Genomic DNA, 23,363 nt, shown 5'->3' on the forward strand with positions numbered 1-23,363 from the left:
TTTTATAGAACTCAACCACTTGTGTCAAGTAGAGAGAAAACAGTGCAGCAAAGACCTTGACAGCCAGACGAGTGAGAGGAGATCTAATCGAGCCTGCCTCCCAAAGCAACCCTGCTTGGTCTCCCTCTCTTTTTATTTTTTTTTATTTTTTGGCTGGTGCTCTTCAAGGCTGTACAACTTTAACGCGTTATTATTCCTCCTCTCTCCCTCCCGCCTCCGTGCCTTCCTCCTCCCCTGGTTTGTTGAGGGAGAGGAATAACTCCAGGCGCCTGCCACACGCTTCAGCACCACGGACAGCGGCAGGCGAAAGAAGACGCCGGCTGGCTGAGGCGGAGGGAAAACTCCGGGCGGTCGCCGCTCTCTTCAGAACCACGGACAGCGCCGAACAGGTGGCGAAAGGAACCCGAAGACGCTGGAGACCAGCTTGGGGGCTGAAGGAGAGGGAGAACTCCTGGCACTCTTCAGCACCGAGGTCAGCGGCAAGCGGGTGGAAGAGGGAGCCCGAAGAAGCCGGAGCCTGCCTGGCTGGGTTGAAGGCGAGGGAGAACTCCAGGCACCCTCCGCACTCTTCAGTACCTCGGACAGCGGCAAGGCGTCGAAGGGAGCCCGAGGAAGCCGGAGTCTGCCTGACTGGTTGAAGGCGAGGGAGAACTCCAGGCGCTCGCCGCCCGCTTCAGCACCAACGAACAGCGGCAAGAGGCTGGCGGAGCTGGAACGTTTCAGAGGGGAAGGACCCGCTTCATCTCGTCCGCCGATCCGCGCTGTTCTCACCCTCCGTCTTCGGCACTGGGGGAGACCTATTTTGCGCATCGCTCCTACCTTATTTGGAGGGGTGGGGGGCTCGCCTTCTTCTTCCGTATCGGCTGCCTGTCCCCACGAAGAGCTTCCTTGGCTCTGGAGGAGCTCATTTCGTCCCTTTCCTGGAGCCCGCCCGGCGCCTCACCATGTCCAACTCGGGCAGGAAGGACTTTGACGTGAAACACATCCTCCGCCTCCGCTGGAAACTCTTCAGCCACCCGGCCAGCCCGGCGGGCGGCTGTTTGCAGCAGGACAGCGGCAGCTTCGAGCACTGGGGGCCCAGCCAGAGCCGCTTGCTGAAGAATCAGGAGCGGACCAGCGGCGCCTTCTGGAAGAAAGCCTCTTCCTCGTCGTCCTCGTCTTCCTCGGCCGCCGCCGCGCTGCCGCCTCCCGCCTCCTCCTCGGCGTCGCCCCGGAATGGGACCTCGCTGTCCGCGACCCGGCTCCTCCATGGGGTGGGCGAGCAGGCTGGCCATCCCCCAGCGGCTCCCCGCACGGTCTTCTACGTGGAGTCCCTGGAGGAGGGGTCCGACTGGACGCGCCCGCAGGAGACCACGCTGGTGCTGCGCGAGGTCAAGGCGGAGCCCGCGCCCGGCTCGGAGGGCGGCGGGCAGTCGGTGGCGGACAGGTAGGGCTGCTGGGGGGACTTCTCGGAGAAGGTTGGCTCCAAAGGGCTCTCTCGCTTGCCCGCCTGCAGCTCACCTCACGACCTCCTCCCACCTCCAGTTCCGCTTTCGATTCAGATCAACCCACAGAACACCGTAACAGTGAGCAAACTTTAGAGTTCACCAGAACTCTTTGTGGGGCTGTGTGCTGAAGAGCATAGTTCTGACTCCAATGGAAGGCTACATTTCCCCCTCTTTCATAAAAATAAGAGAGTTTAAGCTGGGTCAGCCCTAGTTAGTACTTGGATGGGGAGACCACTAAATAAATCTCTGTGAACTGATCTTGTCTTGAAAACCTCATGGGCACCCAGTCATCTCATGGCGACTCCATAGAATTTTCAAGACAAGGGGTGTTGACAGCACTCCCTCTTTGCTGGTTTCCCATCTAAGTACCAACCAGGGCTGATGCTGCTTAGTATCCTGGATCTGACAAGATCAGGCTAGCCTAGGCCACCCAGGGCAGGGCAAGGTAAATTCACATAAAGCTACAGCAAGAATTTGTTGTGTGCGTAAGTTTTGGGGGAGGGGGATACCCTGCAGTCAGAATTTCCTTCAAATAAATATAGTACATGCACAAAAATGAAGGGAATGAACATTGCATACATTCCCCGCTCACCCATAAAAGTCTAACCTGATGAAGAGTGTTTGTGAACTTGAAAGCCTGCACTGTTTGGAGTTGATTTTAAATGGTGTGCATTGTGCATTCTACACACAAAGAGAATGGCCCCCCTTTTTTGCTGAATAAAAATCTCAATTTGCAAACAGTTTCACCTGGCAGTATTGCACGGCATTTTTTTTAAGGAGTTTACTTTGGCATAATATGGCTACCTGCAAAGTTGGCCAACAGCATCTTTTATCCTTTGTGCTGTGTGGACAGAAGTCCATACATGCATCAGAATATGGTCCCATCCATCCCCTCTAGCCATTTGTCCATTTCCTTGTGAACTTGGAAAGACTTCATTACATTTATTTGCAGAAATTCATAGAAACGTACATTAGGAAGGCACCTCAGTGGTCATCTAGACCAACCACTGCACAGTGCAGGACATTCACAACTATCTTCCCTCCCCCTTCTCCTAGTAAACCCTACTCTATGCCCAGAGGAAGGTAGGAAACTTACAGGATCCCTGGCCAATCTGGCCTGGAGGAAAATTCCATCTTGACCCCAAAGGGGCAATTGGCATTACCTTGAGCAACCCATCCTTCCATCTCTCTCATTATCTGCTTTGGATAGTAGAATCAGTCTTGCTGTCAGATGACCACATAGCCCCTGCTTGAAAACCTCCAAAGGAAGAGAGTCCACCACTTCCCAAGGAAGTCCATTCCATCAAGGAACGGCTCTGTCAGAAACCTTTTCCTAATGTTTCAGTTCAGTTCAGTTTATTAATTACAACTATAGACCAGCACAATGTTTAGCCATAAACTGTTTTGATTTAATTTCAACCTAGCTCTCAGATATGGTACTCATTGGTAGGACTGGGTTGTAAGATTGCAGTTCTGTGTATATTTGGTGTGGGGGGACCTGATCCATTAATTTGGGGCAAATGTCATGTCAACTTGAAAATGAACCTTTCTCCCAAATAGGCACAGAATTGCAACCTCACAGAAACCTCTCTTGCTTCCTCGGAAGTCAAAGTTGTAGTGTTTAGCAGGGTTTAGCACTAGGCAAGCATGCAAAGGATTGCAGCCTTTGCAAGTTCAGTGGAAGTTTTTGCTCAATGAAACTTGGGTAGGGACAAGCTTTGTGTCCCTAAGGTGGGACTGAAGTGTTTCCTGAACTATGTCAGTGGGTTGGAAGAGTCTTTTGAGTGCTGAACGGGTACTGCTTCAGTACACAGTGTCGGCTGACACAGAAGTAATTGTACCTGGACTTGTCCTGAAAATCCTATTGCAACTCCAGTTGTTACAGTAAGAAGTGGAAAATGGTGACTTTCAATGCTGGGAAACTCCCTTAGACCAAAGGTCCCTGGAAAGTACTCTGGTAGCCTACTCCCTCCACTCAATACCTCCTGAGAACATCTAGACTGTCCTGCTGAGAATGAGCTCTTCCAGCACTGTACCAGAGCAACAACAAATTAACTTATAAGCAACTTGGTAGCACCTGTGCAGTCTAGCACAAGGGGAAGAAAGTAAGGGAATCCCAAAGAAACAGACTGAAGACAATTCCAGAGAAATAGATTGCACCTAGTGAAGCCCAAAAACATCTTAATAAAAATGTTTATTGCAAAAAGAAAGGGGTGGATGGGGAAGGGTGGTTGGATTCATAAAGGGATGAGAAAAGGGCAAAACAAAATACAGGGAGTCTGAGGGAGAAGACGAGTGGACTGCAATTTAAAGCATGGAACTAAAGCTGCGGGATGCACATTGGCAGGAGGTGGGGGATGGAGGGAGAGGAGATTCTCTCTACAGTTCTGCATAATTGTTTCAGAAGATTTTTGAGTTCTCTGTAGGCACCTAGTATGAATGCAACACATTCTGAATCTACAAGCTAGGGCTTTGTGTGGTTTCAGCTGCGGGAGTGGGTGGGCTGCAGACCTGGTTTGCAATTCGTTTGAAGTTATATGCCTAAAAAGTAGCTCGCTTTGGATCAATGCCTGATTTCTTTTTCCCAAACGGGAGGGTGTGTTTTTTTTAAGCTAGCTGGCATAGGCTATGGCATGAAGAGTGATTCAGTTGTATACTGTTCCAACCAGCAGTTGCTTTGGGAGCAATCCTAAGCAGATCTGCTCAGAAGTAAGTCCCATGTGTTCTTAGGATTGTAGCCTGTGACTACTGTAAAGCCCATTTGTCAAACTTGTATAACATGATATGAGCTTGGGTCAAATACAGTTCTCTCAGAACTCTCTCATCCACATGAAGATAGGCAATGGCAAACACCTTGCTAGAAATCAGTTGGGACTTGACAGGCACTTTACAAACATATACATATGAGGTATGATCAGCCTTGCCTCAGAAGTCATTTCAGCACCAACACTGAGCTCAGGACCTTGGGAGCTTATAATGAAAAAATATAGTACATTTGAATTCCTTAGTACCCATGCATAGCATTGGACTGTGAGATTAGAACTCTGTGCTCATGTTATTAGGGGGTGGAGGGTGGGGGTGAACATCTGGGTCCATTTTCTTGGCTTTTCTGCTATTGAAGTAACTAACATAGTTCTCTTCCCACCTGCCTAGGATTTAAAAGGCAGAGGGCAAACTTCTACTTGATATTCTTTCACTTTGAAATTAACTTCTGCCTTTTCAGATCAGAGAAGCTGTTGGCTCAGTGGTAGAATACCTAATTGCTGGGCACTATGTCCCAGATTCAGTCTCTGCCATCTGCAGCTAAGGGAGTCAGGTTGTAGGTACTTTGAAAGACCCTAGAGAGCGGCTGCCAATACTGATCTTGATAGACCCATGGTCTCATTCAGCATAAGGCATTAGCATGTAAATTGAGATCTACCTGGGAATTTAAATATAGCCATGCCACAGCAGACTTCCACCCCACACACCCTAGAGTCACAGTGAGTTAACTAGAAATTCTGAAATAGCTCCATTCTGGGGTGTTGTGGGGTTTCCGGGCTGTGTGGCCATGTTCCAGTAGCATTTTCTCCTGATGTTTCACCTGCATCTATGGCTGGTATCTTCAGAGGATCTGACAATAGTAAAGCAAGTGGTGTATATATACCTGTGGAATGTCCAGGGTGGGAGAAAGGACCATTTGCACTGGTTAACAAGTGTAAAGGGTGCAGTTAGGAAGTGTGATCTGCATGCGTTGAGTGGAGTCCACCCATTTTAGCATATGTAAATAACAATGAAATTGCATAATCAATTAGTGAGGGCATCTGCATAGTTGTTGCCTGGCATTTTATTCCATTTGATTGCTTCCTGCCTGGAGACATCCTGTGTCTGGGTGGTGTTCACTAACCATTGTCTTGATTCTAGTGTTTTTAAGTAGTGGTAGCCAAATTTTTGTTCATTTTCATGGTTTCTTCCTTTCTGTTGAAATTGTCCATGTGCTTGTGGATTTCAGTGTGCTTCTCTGTGTAGTCTGACATTCCATTCTGTTGGGAAATTTATTGAATTCCATTTGCTCATGCTAAAAGTTTGTTGAGTGGGTTTCTGTCTTCCAGAAAGTTAAGAGAAGCACTGTTTCCTACGGATTTTCATAAAGAGCTGCTAGATGTATCACACTGAAAACTGATGTGTTGGTTAAAAGCAATAATATGGCAGAAACCCCTCAATAGCAAACATATACTGTTTTGTTTTGGACCTGTAAGATTTTGGTCCCGTTGGTGTCCCTGCAAATCATTTGGTAGTTCTTTTGGAATCCATTGGTTGTCTTGAGGCTTCAGTGCTCTCTACTAGTGAGTACCTTCCATTGAATTTCACAGCAGAATCCTAAGCAATCCTTTTTCAGTGGACTTAGAAGGAATTGCATTGTTTTTCTGAGTAAAGATGCTGAAGCCACAGTCATATATGCATGCACTAGGGAGAAGTATCACTTAATTCAGTGGGACATTTCTAAGCATATATACTTAAGAGGGCATCCAACAGTATAACTACTCAGGACTATCATACTTTCTGTTCCATGCATTACAGCAATCTTTTTGTATTTTCTTTTGCTGGGAAATCCAAACAGAGAAAATATCTCTGCTTCTCTCAGTATATAGAACTAACAGACCGGAAACTCCATTTCCATTTTCTTCTACTGACTTTAATAGGCTCGAATTTATCGTGCTTCTCTGGTGACTGAATTTCAAAAGCAGGGCTGTGAAAAGATTGCTGATGGTTTGGCATCGACAGGCGCAACCCATCTAAAGTTCAGCGCTTCTAAGCTTCAGCTGGTTTCACAGGCTTACATCATTCCCACTGAAGCCAAGGAGATTTTAAAGTGCTCAAGTTTGGCCCCAGACCAAACTTTGAGCACCAGTCCTGTGCTGAGTTGAACACATTCTAAAAGTTATTTGGTGCTAGTATCCAATTTTTAAACATCCAAGGGATTTCCAGTTCTGCTTCCGAGCCAGGGTGATCTGAATCATCCATGGGACCTTTTTAAATGCTACTGCAATGTGTCTATTAATAACAATGTTTTAAAGAAGTATGATAGATGTCCCCGGAGCCCCTCGGGGACAGGGCGGTATAAAAGCTGAAAGTATAAATAAATAAATAAAAAAATAGACTTCAGATATACTTAGTTTCCCTCACCATAAGTCTAGGAAGTAGGGATATCTGTCATTAGACTTAGATTTTGGGGTGGAGCCAAGCTAATGGGCAGATTTGAATAAGGTGTAATTTATAAGGATAAATGTCAGGGTTTATTTTTTTGCACACATGCCAGATGGAAGAATATTCTTCTGAGCAGTAGCATGTATGAATGGAATCTTGGGTTTTTTGGTGGACTGCAAATTGATTGGGTAGCCAGTGTGATGTAGCAGCAAATAAGGCAAATGTGATTTTAAGGTATATCAGCTGATGCTAATGTTTGGGACACAAGATGTGATAGTACTGCACTGGCCAGACCCCATTTGAAATACTGTCTCCAGTTCTGGAGGTATTTTCATAGGAGGGCCATAGAAACCTTAAGCAGATTCTGCATAGACCCAAAACAGGAGTATGAAAACAATGTGACAATGGTGTAAAATGTTTTAAAATGGTGTAAAAGAGTTTACACCATTTTCACATCATTTTCACACTGCTGTTTTTGACCCATGCGGAATCTGCCCTGGAGCACAGGCATAAGTCAGTAATGAGAATGATTGGGGTTCAGAGACCTTTGGAAAAAAGGCTTCAAAAACTGAGAGAAGAGGTTTTGAGAAGGGATATGATTACTCCTTTTAGATATCAGAAGGACTGTCATTCAGAGGAGCATAGGGTGCTATTTCAGTTGGTAGTGGAAGATAGGGCTTATTATAGTGTGTTTAAATTACAGGTGGGGAGATATGGTGGGATATTGTGAAAACTTTTTTACAATAAGGGCAGTTCAGTGATGGAATCAAGTGCCTGGGATGTTGTGGGTTCTTCCTCCTCAAAGCTGTTTAAGCAGACATTGGATGATTATTTTTCAGAGATACTTTATGTCATCCTGTATTACACATGGGGCTGGACTGGATGGTCCTGCCAAATTTTTAAATTCTTTTAAAATTTTAATTGCCATTTTTTTTTAAAAAAATCTATATGTCCTTTCCTAAATGCTACAAGTGTTAGCTCCTTGTATATAGGAATAGTGCAGCATCCTTTAAAATCCACATGCACCAGAGGCGTTCCTCCCATTGGGCAAAGTGGGCAGTTGCCCTGGGCGCAGCCCTGTGGGGGGCGCAAAAACTGCAGGTTCGTTTGTGGGATTTTTTGTATTTTCAGTGTTTTTCCATTTTTGGCCTGCAGAGGGCGTAGTTTTTAGGCTAGCAGCACCAAAATTTCAGGGATGTTTCGGGAGACTCTCCTGATGCTATTACCCAGGTTTTGTGAAGTTTGGTCTAGGGGGTCCAAAGCTATGGACTCCCAAAGGGGGTGCCCCATCATCCATTGTTTCCAATGGGAGCTAACAGAAGATGGGGGCTACACCTTTGAGGGTCCATAACTTTGGACCCCCTGAACCAAACTTCACCAAACCTGGTTGGTATCGTTAGGAGAGTCTCCTAAAGATACCCTGAAAGTTTGGTGCTGCTAGATTAACAATTGCACCCCTGACAGCAGGCACCTCCCAAATTTCCCCAGATTTTCTTTTTAAATCCCCCGGCCTTTGACATGGATTTAAAGGGAGAATCTGAGGTCCCCAGTTTAAACATTGAAAGTGATGCTGTTTCAGGGTGGGGGAGAATCAACCCCAAAATAGCATCACTTTCAATGTAGTTTAAACTGGGAATCCCAGATTCTCCCTTTAAGGTGGATTTAAAAGGAGAATCTGAGCTCCCTAGTTGAAACACCATTGAAAATGATGCTGTTTGCGGGTGGATTCCAGCATCACTTGTTTAAACTAAGGAGCTCAGATTCTCCTTTGATACAATGAAAGTGATGCTGTTTCCCCCAATCGTGGGGACTGGATACAACACCATAAATTGTTTTCATAGCAGTAATAAAACATTTTGAAAGCATTTTGAAAATGTTTTCAAAAAATTATTTCTGTTGTGTGGCATGGCTTATTGCTGTGTTCAGATTTGTGAGTTGGGGCATGTTCTATAATGTGATGGTGACTTTGAAACAACCTGGTGTAACAAATCATTGCTTGGTCACAGTGGGGGGAGGGTGGCTGCCCATGGGGGGCGCCAAACTCCAGTTTGCCTAGATACGCCACTGGGCGTAGCTACAAGGGTGGGGTGCGCGTTGCATTGGGCACGCGCCTGGGGGGGGCATCAAACTCAGGTTTTGCCCAGGGCTCCAGTTTGCCTAGTTACGCCACTGACATGCACGCATGCACACGTGCACCCGCACACACACAATGTTAGCTGGGTGATGGTATCTCCACCAATTCTCAACCCATCAATGGTCCATTACTCATGGAACTTTTACCTTAAGTCTTTTAGCTGCATGGTGGGGCTGAAGTGTGATCTCCTTGCATTTCTCTGTTTACACATGAGGAGGCCTCCCTGCAGCTAGTCTCAACAGGTCTCTATTTACTGGCTCTCTTAACTCTGCCCCTCTTAAAGGCACAGATCTCATAACACTCATTAGACCTATAGAGCTGATATTCTCTCCCCTGACTCCCCTGAGAATCCTGAATTCTGTGAAGCCAGACACTGAATTCTGATCACTTATTTCACCAAATCTTTCTCTTAGTTATCTTTTCTTTTGATTTGTTTGGTTATGCCTATTTTTTTCTCTTTTCAATGTGCACCCCTAGTGGCTTGCAATGTTCTCCTTTCTCCTATTTAGTCCTCAGAACAACCTCCCATGAGAATTTGACTGGCCCAAGCTCACTCAGTAAGATTCTGGGGCAGAGTTGGGATTCGAACCTGGTTCCCGCAGATTCTAGTCTGGCACTAACTATGACACTCTGCTGGATCTGAATACTGGAGGGACCCATCTTGATATCCCTCCACACTATCTCTTTCTATCTGCACATGCAAGCTTTTACTGTAATTAACCAGAAGGCTTGTTCGCTACACTGCCTAATATCTCTGCATATATTCGTATATTTATTTATGAAATTGCATGCTATGCTTCCTGACAAATATATGTATTTCTACAAGTGACATGCAAATTAGCCTGAGGTTACTGGAAATTATGCTTCTTTTGACAATGATGAATTAGCATGGAAACTAATGTAATAAATGGTCCAATCCAAAGGGGTGGGCAAATCACCATTCAGGTGCAATGTGGGCTTGCACTGGCATTCTTTGCCCCTCCATTGGTGTAAGGAGCACCCCTGCTGGTAGAGAGGGCAAGGATGCTGGTTTCCACCTGCCCAACAGCTTTGCAATGGTGAAGCCCAGAAGTGGGGAGTACCATGGGGCTAGAGTGGTGTCCAATCAGGTGCCATTGACTTCCATCTGAGCTTTGGTGCCAGGAATGCCACAGCGCAGGATCTGGAGTTAAACCACTCTTTCAGGAGCCATTACTCCATTTTGGGCAATAGAGCGTTTTTCAGGCAGCTGGGGAATTTTTCTTTTTCCCTGCCTCCCCATGCTGCATGAACGCCCTCTGGAGGTAGTGCAACAGCATGGCAGTGGTGCCGTCTCCAGCAGCCAGTGCCCTTTGGATGGGGATAAAATGTTAAATTGAGCCAAATGACTTAGGCCCATTATGTACCAGGTCTCTGCTGCACAGCAGGGATGAACGTCCATCACAGCAAGATTTCTTGCATGGATGTATTTCCCTGAGCCCCGCTTTCAATTTCCATTCTCCCTGCACCTACTTTAAGGATGACTTTAATTTTCTTTGCTGCCAAAACAGGGAAGATTTGCCAGTGACCATAGCTTTGCCCTGGACATCTTCCCTCCACCCACCATCAGCTCCTCCCACTCTTCTCTCCTTCCCCCTTTTCAGAGTTATTACTTCAGTTTTTACTATTAAATATATTGATGTAAAGAAAGAATCACTGCAAAGTTGCTGTTTTTATTGCATTTGAAAACCAGGAAGTATGTTTGTGTTTGTGGGCATGTGAAGTGGGGGGAGAGCTATCAGTTCTAGGACGTTCTTCAGCAGAATGTGGTTCTCGGAATTGCTTTGTGTCTCTCTCTTGGGGGGTTATTTTTGGAAAGGGGCTACAATATTGATATAACTGCGATCATAGGTATATCGATATAATTGCATTTTAACAAAGCTTTTTATCCTGCAACTACTGGGTGTGATCACCGGGATGGGGGGTGGGGGGTGGAGTTAAGAGAACCAGGAAAAGCAAAGGCCTGTTTAGACTTCAGCATGCAGCTGTGGAGGAGGCAGTGAATGCCTCCTCGTGTGTAAACCGAGAACTGCAAGGAGACCACACCACAGCCCCACTACACAGCTAAGAGACCCGAGTTAAGTGTTCCACCCATAATGGACCTCACATACATGAAATGCAGAAGAAACGGCTTGAGCCAGCTGGCTGCATCTGGCATCAAAGTTGTATGAATCCATTCCTTTGGCAGGACTATATATTTTGCAGTTAGCAGAAGAGTTCCAGACTGTGGTTCTTAAAAATGCAGACCAGAACCAAGATGCTTTTACAGGGCAGATAGGGCAATCCAGGTGCCTGGTGTTAGTTCCTGCCTGATTGGCTACATTTCTCCTGCAATTGCTTCGCCTTAGTTATGGTAAGTGTTTGCCTTCTGAGGGTGGGAACCACCAGGGTGAATCCTCTCCAATAACCACACTGGACACTTGCTGGGATAAACATTTTGGCCATAGCCATTTTATTAGCCAACTAAAAACAGAAGTGTGAGGCTTAGCATGGGTCTTGATCTGGCCTGTCTGCTTCATAGCGAAGCTCCAATGGGCGGATGCCCTGTATTGGACTAAGCTCCGCTGAAGGGCTCTGCCGGGCGGACGCTCCTGGCAAGAAGTGATCCCCATTTGCCAGTTCGGCAGGGCGGTTGCCTCTTGCCGCCATCGGCACTTCCAGATCATTACCCATGCGCCACCGCCAAATGGCTATGACAGAAAAGATGCAACAACCGAATAAACCCAGGGAAAGGTAGGTGGGCAAATCGCTGGCTGGCCGAAGCACATGGCCAGAACAAAGGAGGGCTTCCCCTTTAAAGGATCAATCCGCCCTCCCCTCCTGGTGACGTCAGCCCTTGCCCCACATAGCCCGGGCTTCGCTTCTGCCCTCAGTTAAGCGGAAGCGGTCACCTTTGCTCCACCCGTCCCACCCCCCAGAGGCAACCGCAGCCGGTGGGTGATTCACAGCTGTCTTTATTTAAACATTGTTTACCCACTTTTCTCCCTTGTGGAACTCAAAGCACCTTAGAACATTAAAAAAACCCCTGTAAAACACCATAAAAACAATTATTTAAACTCATAATAAATTATAATTTAAAAACTCCAATTAGGACTGTAAGATGACTTCCTCTGCCTTGTGCTGGCAAAGTGTTTTCAGGAGTTTTCCTGCCAAAATTTCCACTGTCACTGTGAGGGTTCACTGAGCAGCCACTGACTGTTTTTGGCACTGAAGTAGCGTAAATGGATATTGATTTCCCACCTTACAAACATGAGTGAACTACATTAGAGAATAAGAAACTGCTCAGTGGAGACAGAGGATTATCCTATAAAGATCAAAGTCCCCAAACCCTTTTCTTTTCCTGTCAGACTTCCTAAAATTAATAAAGGCAACAAGAGGCTTTTGGTGCTTTCAAAAGTTAAACGAACCCAAGAGGTTTTTTTAAAAAAAAATTATTTTCAGGAACACAAAAAGATGTTGGCAAGGTTAAAATGTTTCCAAATTAACTGTAATCAGTTAAATTAGCAAGTTGGTTTATAGTTTTAGTAGTAAGTTTATTGTGTTGGCCATAGTTAAAAGCAGGCTGCAGTTTGCTGCTGTGTTTGACACAAGTTATAACTTTACTAGCATTCAGCCTTTCTCTGAGTTCTCTTTTACTTGAGTTCAGCCTCTCTCTCTCTCTCTCTCTCTTGTTACAATCTAAGGCTTCCACATGGGATGTTTCATTACATAAATAAATGAAGTTGTTTCAAAACCAACAGTAGTGCTTCTTTTCCTAATCTGATTCTACCTCGCACACTCTCCAAAGACAATCCTGTCTTGGTCACAGAGTGATTTTCCTGAGCTGGATCTTTCTCTAATTTTCTTACTTTTGTACAAAAAAGTAAAAATTCACCCCATTTCTTTTTTCCACGATCACTACTCCAATAAGTAGCCCACTGATTTTCCCCTTTAGAGAGCCTCAAATATCAAAAATTGTATTTTATGTTGATATTGTACACCGCCCAGAGCCCTCCGGGGATGGGGCGGTATACCAAATTGAATAAGTAACAACAACAACAACAACAACAACAACAACAACTCTAAGTCAGCTTTAGCGTGTTCTCGCTTCAAACCAGGGATAAAGTGGAGATTTGCTTTCTCTGCTCTTTGAGTTCTTCTTCCTCAGAGCCTTCTGGACACTGCCAGAGAACGGAGCAGTCTGGTGATTCCATTCATGAAGTTCCATTTATTCAGAGCAGGTGAATGAATGGAACTCCTCCAAAGAACTCTCTCCACTCAGGCCTTTCCCTGAACAAAACTTCCCAGAACTCCCTGCAGAATTCCTGTGCACTGGCAAAAGAACCTTCCTCCTCCCCAGTTCCCTCCAGCCCATCACATGGAGTTCTAATTTTAATCCTTTAAGGTCTGCATTCTACTTGCCTGAATGCATCTCAGGATCTGTATTCATCACAGACTGCTAACATTTTTTTTAAAAAGATCAGTCCAATGCAGTCCTAAATAAAACTGTCTTCAGTTGCATCCTAAAGATTGACAGCGAGGGGGCCAACTATATCTACAATTGAAGAATGGTGGTTGAAAGTATTAGAGTTGGCAGAGAGGGCTAAGCTAGCGTCATTACTTAAAGAAAAGAGCTTTATTAAGTTTTTAGACAATTGGAAACCTTTGATAGAATTTGTGGATAAAAAAGGGAAAAATGATGATTGAAGGCTAAGGATTGTTAAAACAAGAACCAAAAGAGAAAAGTGAGACTTTTATTAGTAGCACTAAAGATCCAGTTTTATTTAGGTGGTTAATGACCAAATGGGGAAAAATACTTTTAGCATTAATATTCAGTGCAAAGGAAACTGGGAGTTCTTATGCGATATGTACCTGGTACTTTGGTGAATTTTTCTTTGTGTGTTTTTGGTGATGTAAAAAGTTTTAAGCACTAATAACAATTTTTAAAAAGAAAGTGAAGGGACCAGTCACAACTCCCTGGGGATGTTGTTCCATTATGTTGGGGTTGCCATTGAAAAGGCCATCTCTTGTGTGCTTGCAAGGTAAGCTCATTGACTGATGGGACAGCCAGGAGGGCTTCTTCCTGTGCTTTTAATTCCTGGGCAATAACTTATGGGAGAAGACAGTCCTTCAGACACCCTTGTCCCAAGCTGTGTAGGGCTTTAAAGACTTGAATTGGACTTGAATTGGGGTCAGGTGCAGATTAGTACAAATGGGGAAATTCCACTGAAGGGCAGAAGGAAGAACCTGCGTGGTTTTTACCTGCACATGCATTACCCTTCATCATATGCCTTAGAAAGGTGGGCCAACTGTATGGGTATATAGGTGTTCTTTTATTTTGCTTCCTTTGCAAGAATCAGAGCTTTTGTGCACATGAAGCTACCGGATTTGAGCCTATAGGTAGATCCAGATCATTACTGTCTGCTTTGACTGACAGCCGCTCTCCAGAGTTTCAGGCAGAGGTCTTTCATCTCAATCCCTGCCATCTCAATTTCAAAGGACTACCTTTTCCTTTTAACTGACGATGCTATGGATTGAACCTGGGACCTTCTGCATGCCAAGCAGATGTTCTACCCCTGAGCCACAGTCCCTTCTCAAGATCCCTTCCAGTATCTAGCTGTGCTACCAGTGCTGCAAAGCTATAGAATAAAAGGAACAGCCAAGGTAAAATGAGACATTGGTTTCCACCAACTAGTCAACCCCATTGGAAGCTTGAAGTTCATAATCATTAGGTGCTGTCCAGTCATAACCTATTTATGGTGACCACCTTCAGGGGTTTTTTTCAAGACAGGAGATCAGCAGAGATAGTTTGTCAATGCCTTCCTATGCATAGCAACACTGGTCTTCCTTGACTGTATCCCATCTAAGTACCAATTGTGGCCAAACCTGCTTAGCTTCTGAGCTCCAGTGAGATTGAGCTTCTCTGATCTATTCAGGCTGCTAAAATTGAATAGGCTTCCCAAACCCTGAAAAATCTATTTGATGGAGAAATGAAAGAGGGATGCCAGAAAAGAGTCTGTATGGAATTATGCCTTTAACATACTGTTCAGTCAAAACTGCAATGCCAGAAGAGGATAAAATGGTGTGAGAGCCAGGCGCATTTCTGTATCCGTTTTCCTTTGGGATTCCCTGTACACTTGTCTGCCTTCTTTAGTCTATGCCTTTGAGCTAATGCAATGACATCAGTTTTAACAGGAGAACAATTGGCAGGATCATTTCTGTTTGATGTCATTACTGATCAACCTGAGTGTCAAACTGATGAGCCATTCCCAATAACTGCTCCTTATGTCTGACTTGCTTTCTTAACGCCTCTTACAACATCCTTATTTTAGAGGAAGGGGGTAAATTACTTCCTGTGTTGTATTAGAGATTTGTAAGTTTCACTTTTTTTAAAAAAAGGTGTTCACACGGGCACTTAAACGGAGGCATAGCTACAAGGGGGATGGGGTGCAGCAAAAATTTCAGGTTTGTTTTTTGCATTTTTAGTGTTTACAGTTTTTGGCCTGCAGGGGGCACTATTTTAGGCTAGCAGCACCAAAATTTCAGACAGTTTTTGGTGGACTCTCCTGATGATACCACCCATGTTTTCTGAAGTTTGGTTCAGGGAGTCCAAAGTTATGGTCCCCCAAAGGCGATGCCCCCATCCCCCATTGTTTCCAATGGGAGCTAATAGGAGATGGGGGCTACACCTTTGAGAGTCCATAACTTTGGACCCCCTGAACCACACTTCACCAAACCTGGGAGGTATCATTATAATAGTCACCTAAAGATACCCTGAAATTTTGATGCTGCTAGCCTAAAAACTGCACCCCCTACAGGCAGGGACGTAGGTATAGATTTTTATGGGGGGGTTCGGGGGGCCACACCCCCCACCTTCCCCTAGGGCATGGCCACGCCTCCCCAAGCCCCACCCCTGGCCTAGCACTTATAAAAGCAGCTCTCCAAGGTCGGGGATGGCAGACTCCCCTGCCCTGCCCTCCCCTGCCCCTCCCCTCTGGGCAGAGGCATAGAGGGAAAATGGAGCCTGGTGCAAAATCTGAGTTTTGCGGGGGGGCGGGGGGGGGCCCGGGCAGCCGCTGTGATGCTGGAATCCACCCCCAAACAGCATCACTTTCAATGGTGTTTAAACTAGAGAGCCCAAATTCTCCTTTTAAATCCACCTTAAAGGGATTAAGGGGTCCCTAGTTAAACAACATTCAAAGTGATGCTGTTTTGGGGTGGATTATCCCCCACCCTGAAACAGCATCACTTTCAATGTGGTGTAGTGGTTAAGAGTAGGTGCATTCTAATCTGGAGGAACCGGGTTTGATTCCCCGCTCTGCCACTTGAGCTGTGGAGGCTTATCTGGGGAATTCAAATTAGCCTGTGCACTCCCACACATGCCAGATGGGTGACCTTGGGCTAGTCACAGCTTTTCGGAGCTCTCTCAGCCCCACCCACCTCACAGGGTGTTTGTTGTGAGGGAGCAAGGGCAAGGAGATTGTAAGCCCCTTTGAGTCTCCTACAGGAGAGAAAGGTGGGATATAAATCCAAACTCTTCTTCTTCTTCTAAACTGAGGACCTCAGATTCTCCCTTTAAATCCATGCCGAAGGGGGTGGATTTAAATGGAGAATCTGGGGAAATTTGGGGGAGTGCCTGCTGTCAGGGGTGCAATTGTTAAGCTAGAAGCACCAAACTTTCAGGGTATCTTTAGAAGTCTCTCTTAATGATACCACCCAGGTTTGGTGAAGTTTGGTTCAGGGGGTCCAAAGTTATGGACCCTCAAAGGTGTAGCCCCCATCTCCTATTAGCTCCCATTGGAAAAAATGGGGGATGGGGCATTCCCTTTGGGAGTCCATAGCGTTGGACTCCCTGGACCAAACTTCACCAAACCTGGGAGGTATCAATAAGAGACTCTCCTGATAGTACATCCCAGGTTTGGTGACGTTTGGTTCAGGATGTCCAACGTTATGGACCCTCAAAAATGTAGCCTTCATCTTCTATTAGCTCCCATTGAAAACAATGGAGGATGGGGCACTCCCTTTGGGAGTCCATAGCTTTGGACCCCCTGGACCAAACTTCATAAAACCTGGGTGGTATCATCAGGAGAGTCCCCCAAATAATCCCTGAAAGTTTGGTGCTGCTAGCCCAAACAATGCACCCCCTGCAGGCCAAAAACCGAAAAAGCACTAAAATGTTTTAAAAACCCACAAACGGGTGGGCGGAGCTTCGGACATGAATGGGGGGGTTTTCAAACCCGAGAACCCCCCCCCCTTACCTACGTGCATGTCTACAGGCCTAAAACTTTAAAAATACTAAAAATACAAAAAAACCTACAAACGAACATGGCGGGGAGGGGGTAGCAAAACTCAGATTTTGCACCGGGCTCCATTTTCCATAGCTATGCCTCTGCACTTAAATCAGTTGCATGTGCCATTTGAAACCCCTTAAAAATGAAAAATCTGTATCTGACAAAAGAACATGGTGCTTGTGTACTTAGTGGCCTTAGAACAAGTGATCAGTTAATGGACAGTTTAAAATAGTTGTTTATGCATTTGAAGGTTGCAATCCACTCAACATTGATGGAGTGCAGTGTATTTTAAAACGGTTGTGCTGCTGATATTTGAGAGAGATGTTTCCAGGTCATTCACTTCCTCTGTTTCCATTTCCTTCACTGTTTTAGCTAACAATGGAGGCGATTTCCCCTTAGCTATCTTTACTTGCTCTTAATGAGCAAATCTTCAATAGTATCACAGCTTTGGCTTGGAAAAAAAACATTAAGTGCAATTATTCTTCCTTGGATTTCTGGTATTTTATTATAAACAAGAGGCTCCACATTAAATACTTCCGTCTACTAGAATATCCAGGCTGAATAGCCTGTTTGAATCATGCAGATCACTAGATGGGAATTCATCCATCAGAAACCATTTTAGAGTTTTGTTATGATTTCAACTGTGAAAGAAAAATAATATGTAGCCTACTGGAAACAAGCTTTTAGTGTGTTTTTTCTAGATGAGCATGGGTCGTACCATAGTACACTACATAAATAGATATGGGATTTCGGAAAAAAAAACTTTAAAAGTCCTGCTAGGGGTGATCAAACTGATACTGCTATAATGTACTTCTAAGGCAGGACAAGGAAGCTGATAATTAAGGATGTGTTTAATAGATAAGTATTACATAGCCATCATTCTTTCTAACAACAATGATTAAGTTTGCAACAAGCAGGGAAGATCTTACTGTAGAGTTGGTGTACACCTTTTCCAAGTGTTGAAAGTGGCTAGTTGCAGAACCCTTTCTAAAGACTCCAGAAATTAAATCAGTGGATGGAAATTGCGATATCTGGAGCACATGATGTCTGTACATGAGATCTAAGATAACATACAGTGGTCAACCTATTTTGTGCATGGCAGCCTGCAATTTTAAAATGTTGATATATTATAGGAGGGGTTTTAAGTGCTCCTTCAAGCAACAAACAAACAAAAACAACTTGCTTGCCAAGGTGAATGAATGCACCTTTAGCAATTGTGTTTGGAACAGGGGTGGTCACAATTGTACCTGTGTTTTTATGTCTTAGATGTTGTAGCATATGCAGTCATCCATGGTGTTATTTCCATTAGAGTAACAAGCAAAGAGACAGGCCCCACCCCACAGAGCTTACAATGGGGGAAGGAGAAGAGAGCAACTGTGGTAGAGCATTCTTTTTTTAAAAGTGTCACAAATTTTCTCTGTTGGTGTTTTCAATGTGAGTTGTTCTGTTTGACTTGCACAATAAATTTTGGGAAGGTTCAGTAGGCAAAATGGTAGAGATTTTGTGTCTTCTAGTACACATCTTTCTTTCTTTCATGTCACCATTTTCCTTCCCAGTATGGTATAGTAGTTAAGAGCAGGTGGACTCTTATCTGGAGAACAGAGTTTGATTCCCCATTCCTCCATGTCAGCAATGAACCCTGATCTGGTGAACTGGATTTGTTTTCCCAATTCTACACTTGAAGTCTGCTGTTTGAGCTTGGGCAAGTCACAGTTCTCTCTGAGCTCTATCGGTCGTGGCTATGTTACAAGGGGTCTGTTGTGGGGAGAAAAACGGAAGTGGTTTGTAAACCATGTTGAGATTCTTTATGGATGAGAAAAATGAGATATAAAACCAAATTCCTTTCCCCCTCCCTCTCCCCTCCTCCTTCTCCCCCTCCCTCCTCTTATTCTTCAATCAAACTGTTTCCCTCCCCCCCCCAGGTTTTTTAAGATGTAGAGGTTGTGCACACAATACAACAGAGTTTGATCCTGATGGAAGGTGGTTGAGCCAGCTTAAGGTTAGCTCAGCCTTCCATCCTTCTGAAGTAACTAAAATGAGTACCTGACCTGCTGGGGGTAAAATGTAGGTGACTTGGGAAGGCAATGGCAAAACAACCCATAAATATAGCCTGCCCAGTAAATGTCATATTGTGACTTCACTGCATGGGTCACTAATGGTGTCTTTTCGATCCCAATCCTGATCCTGGGGCAGTCAGGGACAGTGCCTCCAGAGGGCTTCAGATGATGTGGGGAGGCAGCTAAAATAAACAATGGCCCTTTCCCCACTCACCTTTGCCCAAGGTTTGCTGCGGGCAATTCCCGGCGGGCGCAATTCCTGGTGTGTGCCCTGGCTTCCCTAAGACCCCAAGCTCTGTGCGGGGTCGTCAAAAGGCGCCATTTCAAAAGGTGCCAGGAATTCCACGCGTCGAGGGGGCGGGAGAGAGGCAGCGTCGGGGCAGCTGCGTTCTCGCCGCCCCTGAAGTGGGGAGGGGAGCTGGACCCCGCGCTACTTGAGGAGAGTAGCGCGGGGCTTAAGGAAAGTGGGGAAAGGGCCAATAACAACAACAAAGGCTGCCTGGAAGCTGCCCATAGGGCTTAACAGAGTTATGTCCTGGCTGTGGCCTCCCCTACTTTACAGTGGCCTACTACACTTGGCTCCACCTACAGGAACACCCTGCCCTGCCCCCCAGCTGGCATCTGATTGGACAGCTGGCATCTGTTTGGACAGCAGCATTCCTCTAAGGCAGCACCCATTTTCAGGTTTTGCCTCTGCAGAGCTGAGGGCGGCTGGTCAATGGTATCCCTTGCGACAGCGGAGGGGGCAAATGCATTGGCACAGCCTGGCACCGCACCCACAGCCTGTTCATAGATGCCCATTCAGATTGGATTGCCCAGTGACAATATCAGCTCCTAAAAAATGAATGGCAAAAGCTCAGGCAACAATGGAAGTGTCACACACGTAACAAAAGATGTAGTGTAAGATGTAATGCTGTGCTTCAATCCCTGTTCATGAGCTTTTTAATATACCGCTCTTTCAAATAGGAGCTTGCTGTAACCTGATTCCCAGTGGTACCAAATCCCATTAAGTGTGCCTCAACACAAAAAGCATAACAAGATTGAAATATGTTCACAGAGAACCATTATACATTTATTAAAAAATAATTGTCTACTTGTTAAATAGGGCAAAAAGGATAGGATTCTCTTTCCATCTAAGGCTGACTGTTACATAAATCCTTAGCATCTGTCAACGATAATTGCAATTACTACCAACACATTTTAAATAGTTACACAGCTGGGGTTTTTACATTTTTAATGTACCAAATATATATATATACACACACACACTTTTAAACAAAATCTCCGAAGCATCATTTGGATGAAATCAAGACGATCTAATTTTGGACTTCCAGGGAGGAAAGAAACACTTTTATTCCATAAAATCATCCTCATAGTTTCCCATAAAATACTCAGTACTATCTCTAGCTGGCAAATCTGAGTCTGGAATGCAGGATCTGATCATAGCCCCCATAGACACTAGACTAGCCATATCAATAGTGCTCTCAGTTCATCTCTCAAACTGATCTCCCAGTGCAGCCATCTCTTTAACAAGCTGTTACGTGAAAGCTGCCAATCTCTGTGACTTAATACAACCTCTTGATACTTTTGTATCACATGACTGCTTGGAATTGCATGCCTCTCAGGAACACGTGGGTTCATTTAGAATGGGACCATAATGCAGGCGGCAAAATATGTCAGCTTTTCTCACAACTGGGGCAAAAAGTGGCTTTCTGGGGCCAAATCACTTCAGGAAAACCACGTAGGGAAAGTTGGAGGGTCCTTCTTCATGCATACCATAGTCTCAACCTGAAGCAGACCCACATGTCCCTAGGAAGCATGAATAGCTGTTTTGGAAGACCCTCTTCGCAGCAGAGCAGAATTGCCAAGAGCAGTCAAGCTAATAATTAGTGTCCGACTAGGATCTGGAAGATCCCAGTTTGATTCCCCACTCTGCCTTGGAAGCTCGTTGGTGACCTTATGGGCCAGTCCTGTACTCTCATCTGACTGTCTTCACTGGAGGAAAAATCCTAGGTAGGTCTGCTCAGACATAAGAGCATGTGTGGGGGAGTCTATCAATTTTTATCAAGTGTGTCCAGTATTTCTGTTGAAACCATCTGCCAACCCGCAGCATGGAACTCCCACTGCAAGTCTGTTTGAAACTCATATTGGCAACCACAATAACGATGTGATGTATGAAACAGCCCTTAGACCCAGACTTCAATCCCAAAGCACCTTTGCCCAGAAATGTCCCCACAATGTCTGATAGGATGTCCTTCAATATAAGTGTGTTTAGGGTTTGCAGCCCAGTCTCTTTCTTCCATCAGAGACACATACTGAAATTCTTGCATTAAAAATAGACCCACAGAATCTTTTTGGGATCTTTTTGTATATTTACAGAATGAAAAGTAGAATTACAGAGCTTTTCAGAATTTCAGTGTGGGCAGCAAAACAACACACCAAAAATTGGTGGAAGAGAATCATTCCAGGAATCTGGACATGTTCGTAGAGCAAAATGGAACCACATTTGCAGGCAACCAAATCAACCTCGTCTCTAAATTTATGGGGATTGAACAAAGGGTCTGACTTTACCAGGATCACCAACCTCCAGGTGATGGCTAGAGACCTCCTGGGATTGGTTGTGGTCTCCAGACCTCCAGACCTCTTCACCTGAAGAAAATGGTAATGGATGGTTGTAGTCTAAAATGGCCACTTGGAAGGTGGATTCTATTGCATTATATCACAATGAAATCCTTCACCTCTCCAAACCATGCCCTCCTCAGGCTCCCCACCCCCAGAAAAACCTCCCAGGTATTTCTCAGCCTGGAACTGGCGTTCACAGGCTTTGCAGTCATGAATAAACAGAAGAACTCAGGAAAATGGATGGTTGTAGTCTAACAAAGCAGGCCTGGTTTTCTCGGGCTTCTGCTAGGCTTTGTGGATTGGCCAGTGAGCTCAGTTCTGACCAGATTTGATGCTTTGGGGGAAATTACTCTGTTTGTGAAGGGTGATATTTGTTTTTTTTGGGGGGGGGGCTGGGGGAAGGAAGTTTTACTGTCTTTGAGTTTGACATTGCCTTGCAAAGAAGCAGTTTGAAGAATGGGATAAGAAAATTAAATTATGGGTTTTTAATCAAAAGAAACCAAGGGTGATGAATAGAATAGTTTATATGTCTAAAAATCTAATGGGTTAGGGAATCCCAAAATTACAGGAATTTTATGAGGCTTTTCAAATAAAAAGCTTGATGGGAATTCAAATAGATAAAAAAGATAGATGGATTAAATTTGAAAATGAGATAAATCTGAATATTGGTAGCTTTGGAATATATTCAAGTTGTTCAAAAACAGAAAGACAAAAATTAATAGGCCCCCGAAAAGTGATATCGGAGATTTGGGAAAAATGGAAAAGGAAATGGATGCCAGGGATTCTGGACACGGCATCATTAGGAAGCATGGTGGGTAAGGAGGGAGGCCAAGTAATAAGATCTCTACAAAGACAAGGACTACAAAAAGTAGCACATTTGTATAATGAAAGAGGGGATTTGATAACGTTTCCACATTTTATGGAGAAAGGAGGCACCGAGAACTGGTTGGTATTAAGAGGCATTTGGGAAAAGAGAAAAGTTTCCAGGATAAAAAGAGATTGTATAATGAAAAATTGTATAAAAATATACGATGAAAGGAAAGGGAAAATGCTAGGAGTTCTTATCATAAATATATGATAGAAGACCAAGAGTTTATGGTAAGAGCTGTAATGGAAAAATGGCAACAAGATGGAGTAAAAGATATAGATTTCATAAAACAAATAATAGAAAATATAAATAAGATAAAAATAGAGAAATATGCAGATCTGGAGAATAAACTAATGTTAAAATGGTACAGAACACCGAAACAATTGGCATATATGATAAGTGGATTCAGCCTGAAATGTTGGCATTGTGGGGATAAAAATGCAATCTATACTCATATGTGGTTAGAGTGTCCAGAGGTAAAACATTTGTGGGAAAATGTTGTACCATTGAAAAAAGAAACAAAGACGCCTGATTTCAGTATGAACATTCCCATCATTAGAAGCAAACACCTCGTGTTTGCCTGTAATCTTGGTGTAATGAGACCAATTTATGGGCAACTGAGAATTGCGCATAGATAGCAGAGGGCTGGTTTATTAATCAAAGATAATGCAAATCAAGCAGGCTGTACTTGGCAAGTCAACACATCTGGCACCATCAAAA

At 44.6% G+C, this 23,363-nt stretch overlaps 1 protein-coding gene across 1 annotated transcript in view; it reads left to right on the forward strand.

Moving 5' to 3' along the window:
* The first annotated feature begins 929 nt into the window (after positions 1 to 929).
* KLHL1 (kelch like family member 1) overlaps positions 930 to 23,363 on the forward strand; it is a 244,326-nt gene continuing 221,892 nt past the window's right edge. The window contains exon 1 of the mRNA XM_048494120.1: positions 930 to 1,411. Coding sequence (XP_048350077.1) covers positions 945 to 1,411 — 467 coding nt within the window. The 5' untranslated portion in view covers positions 930 to 944. The remainder of the gene's footprint in view (positions 1,412 to 23,363) is intronic.

The sequence above is a fragment of the Sphaerodactylus townsendi genome, linkage group LG04 (assembly GCF_021028975.2).
Source record: "Sphaerodactylus townsendi isolate TG3544 linkage group LG04, MPM_Stown_v2.3, whole genome shotgun sequence".
In the NCBI taxonomy this organism is placed as follows: domain Eukaryota; kingdom Metazoa; phylum Chordata; class Lepidosauria; order Squamata; family Sphaerodactylidae; genus Sphaerodactylus; species Sphaerodactylus townsendi.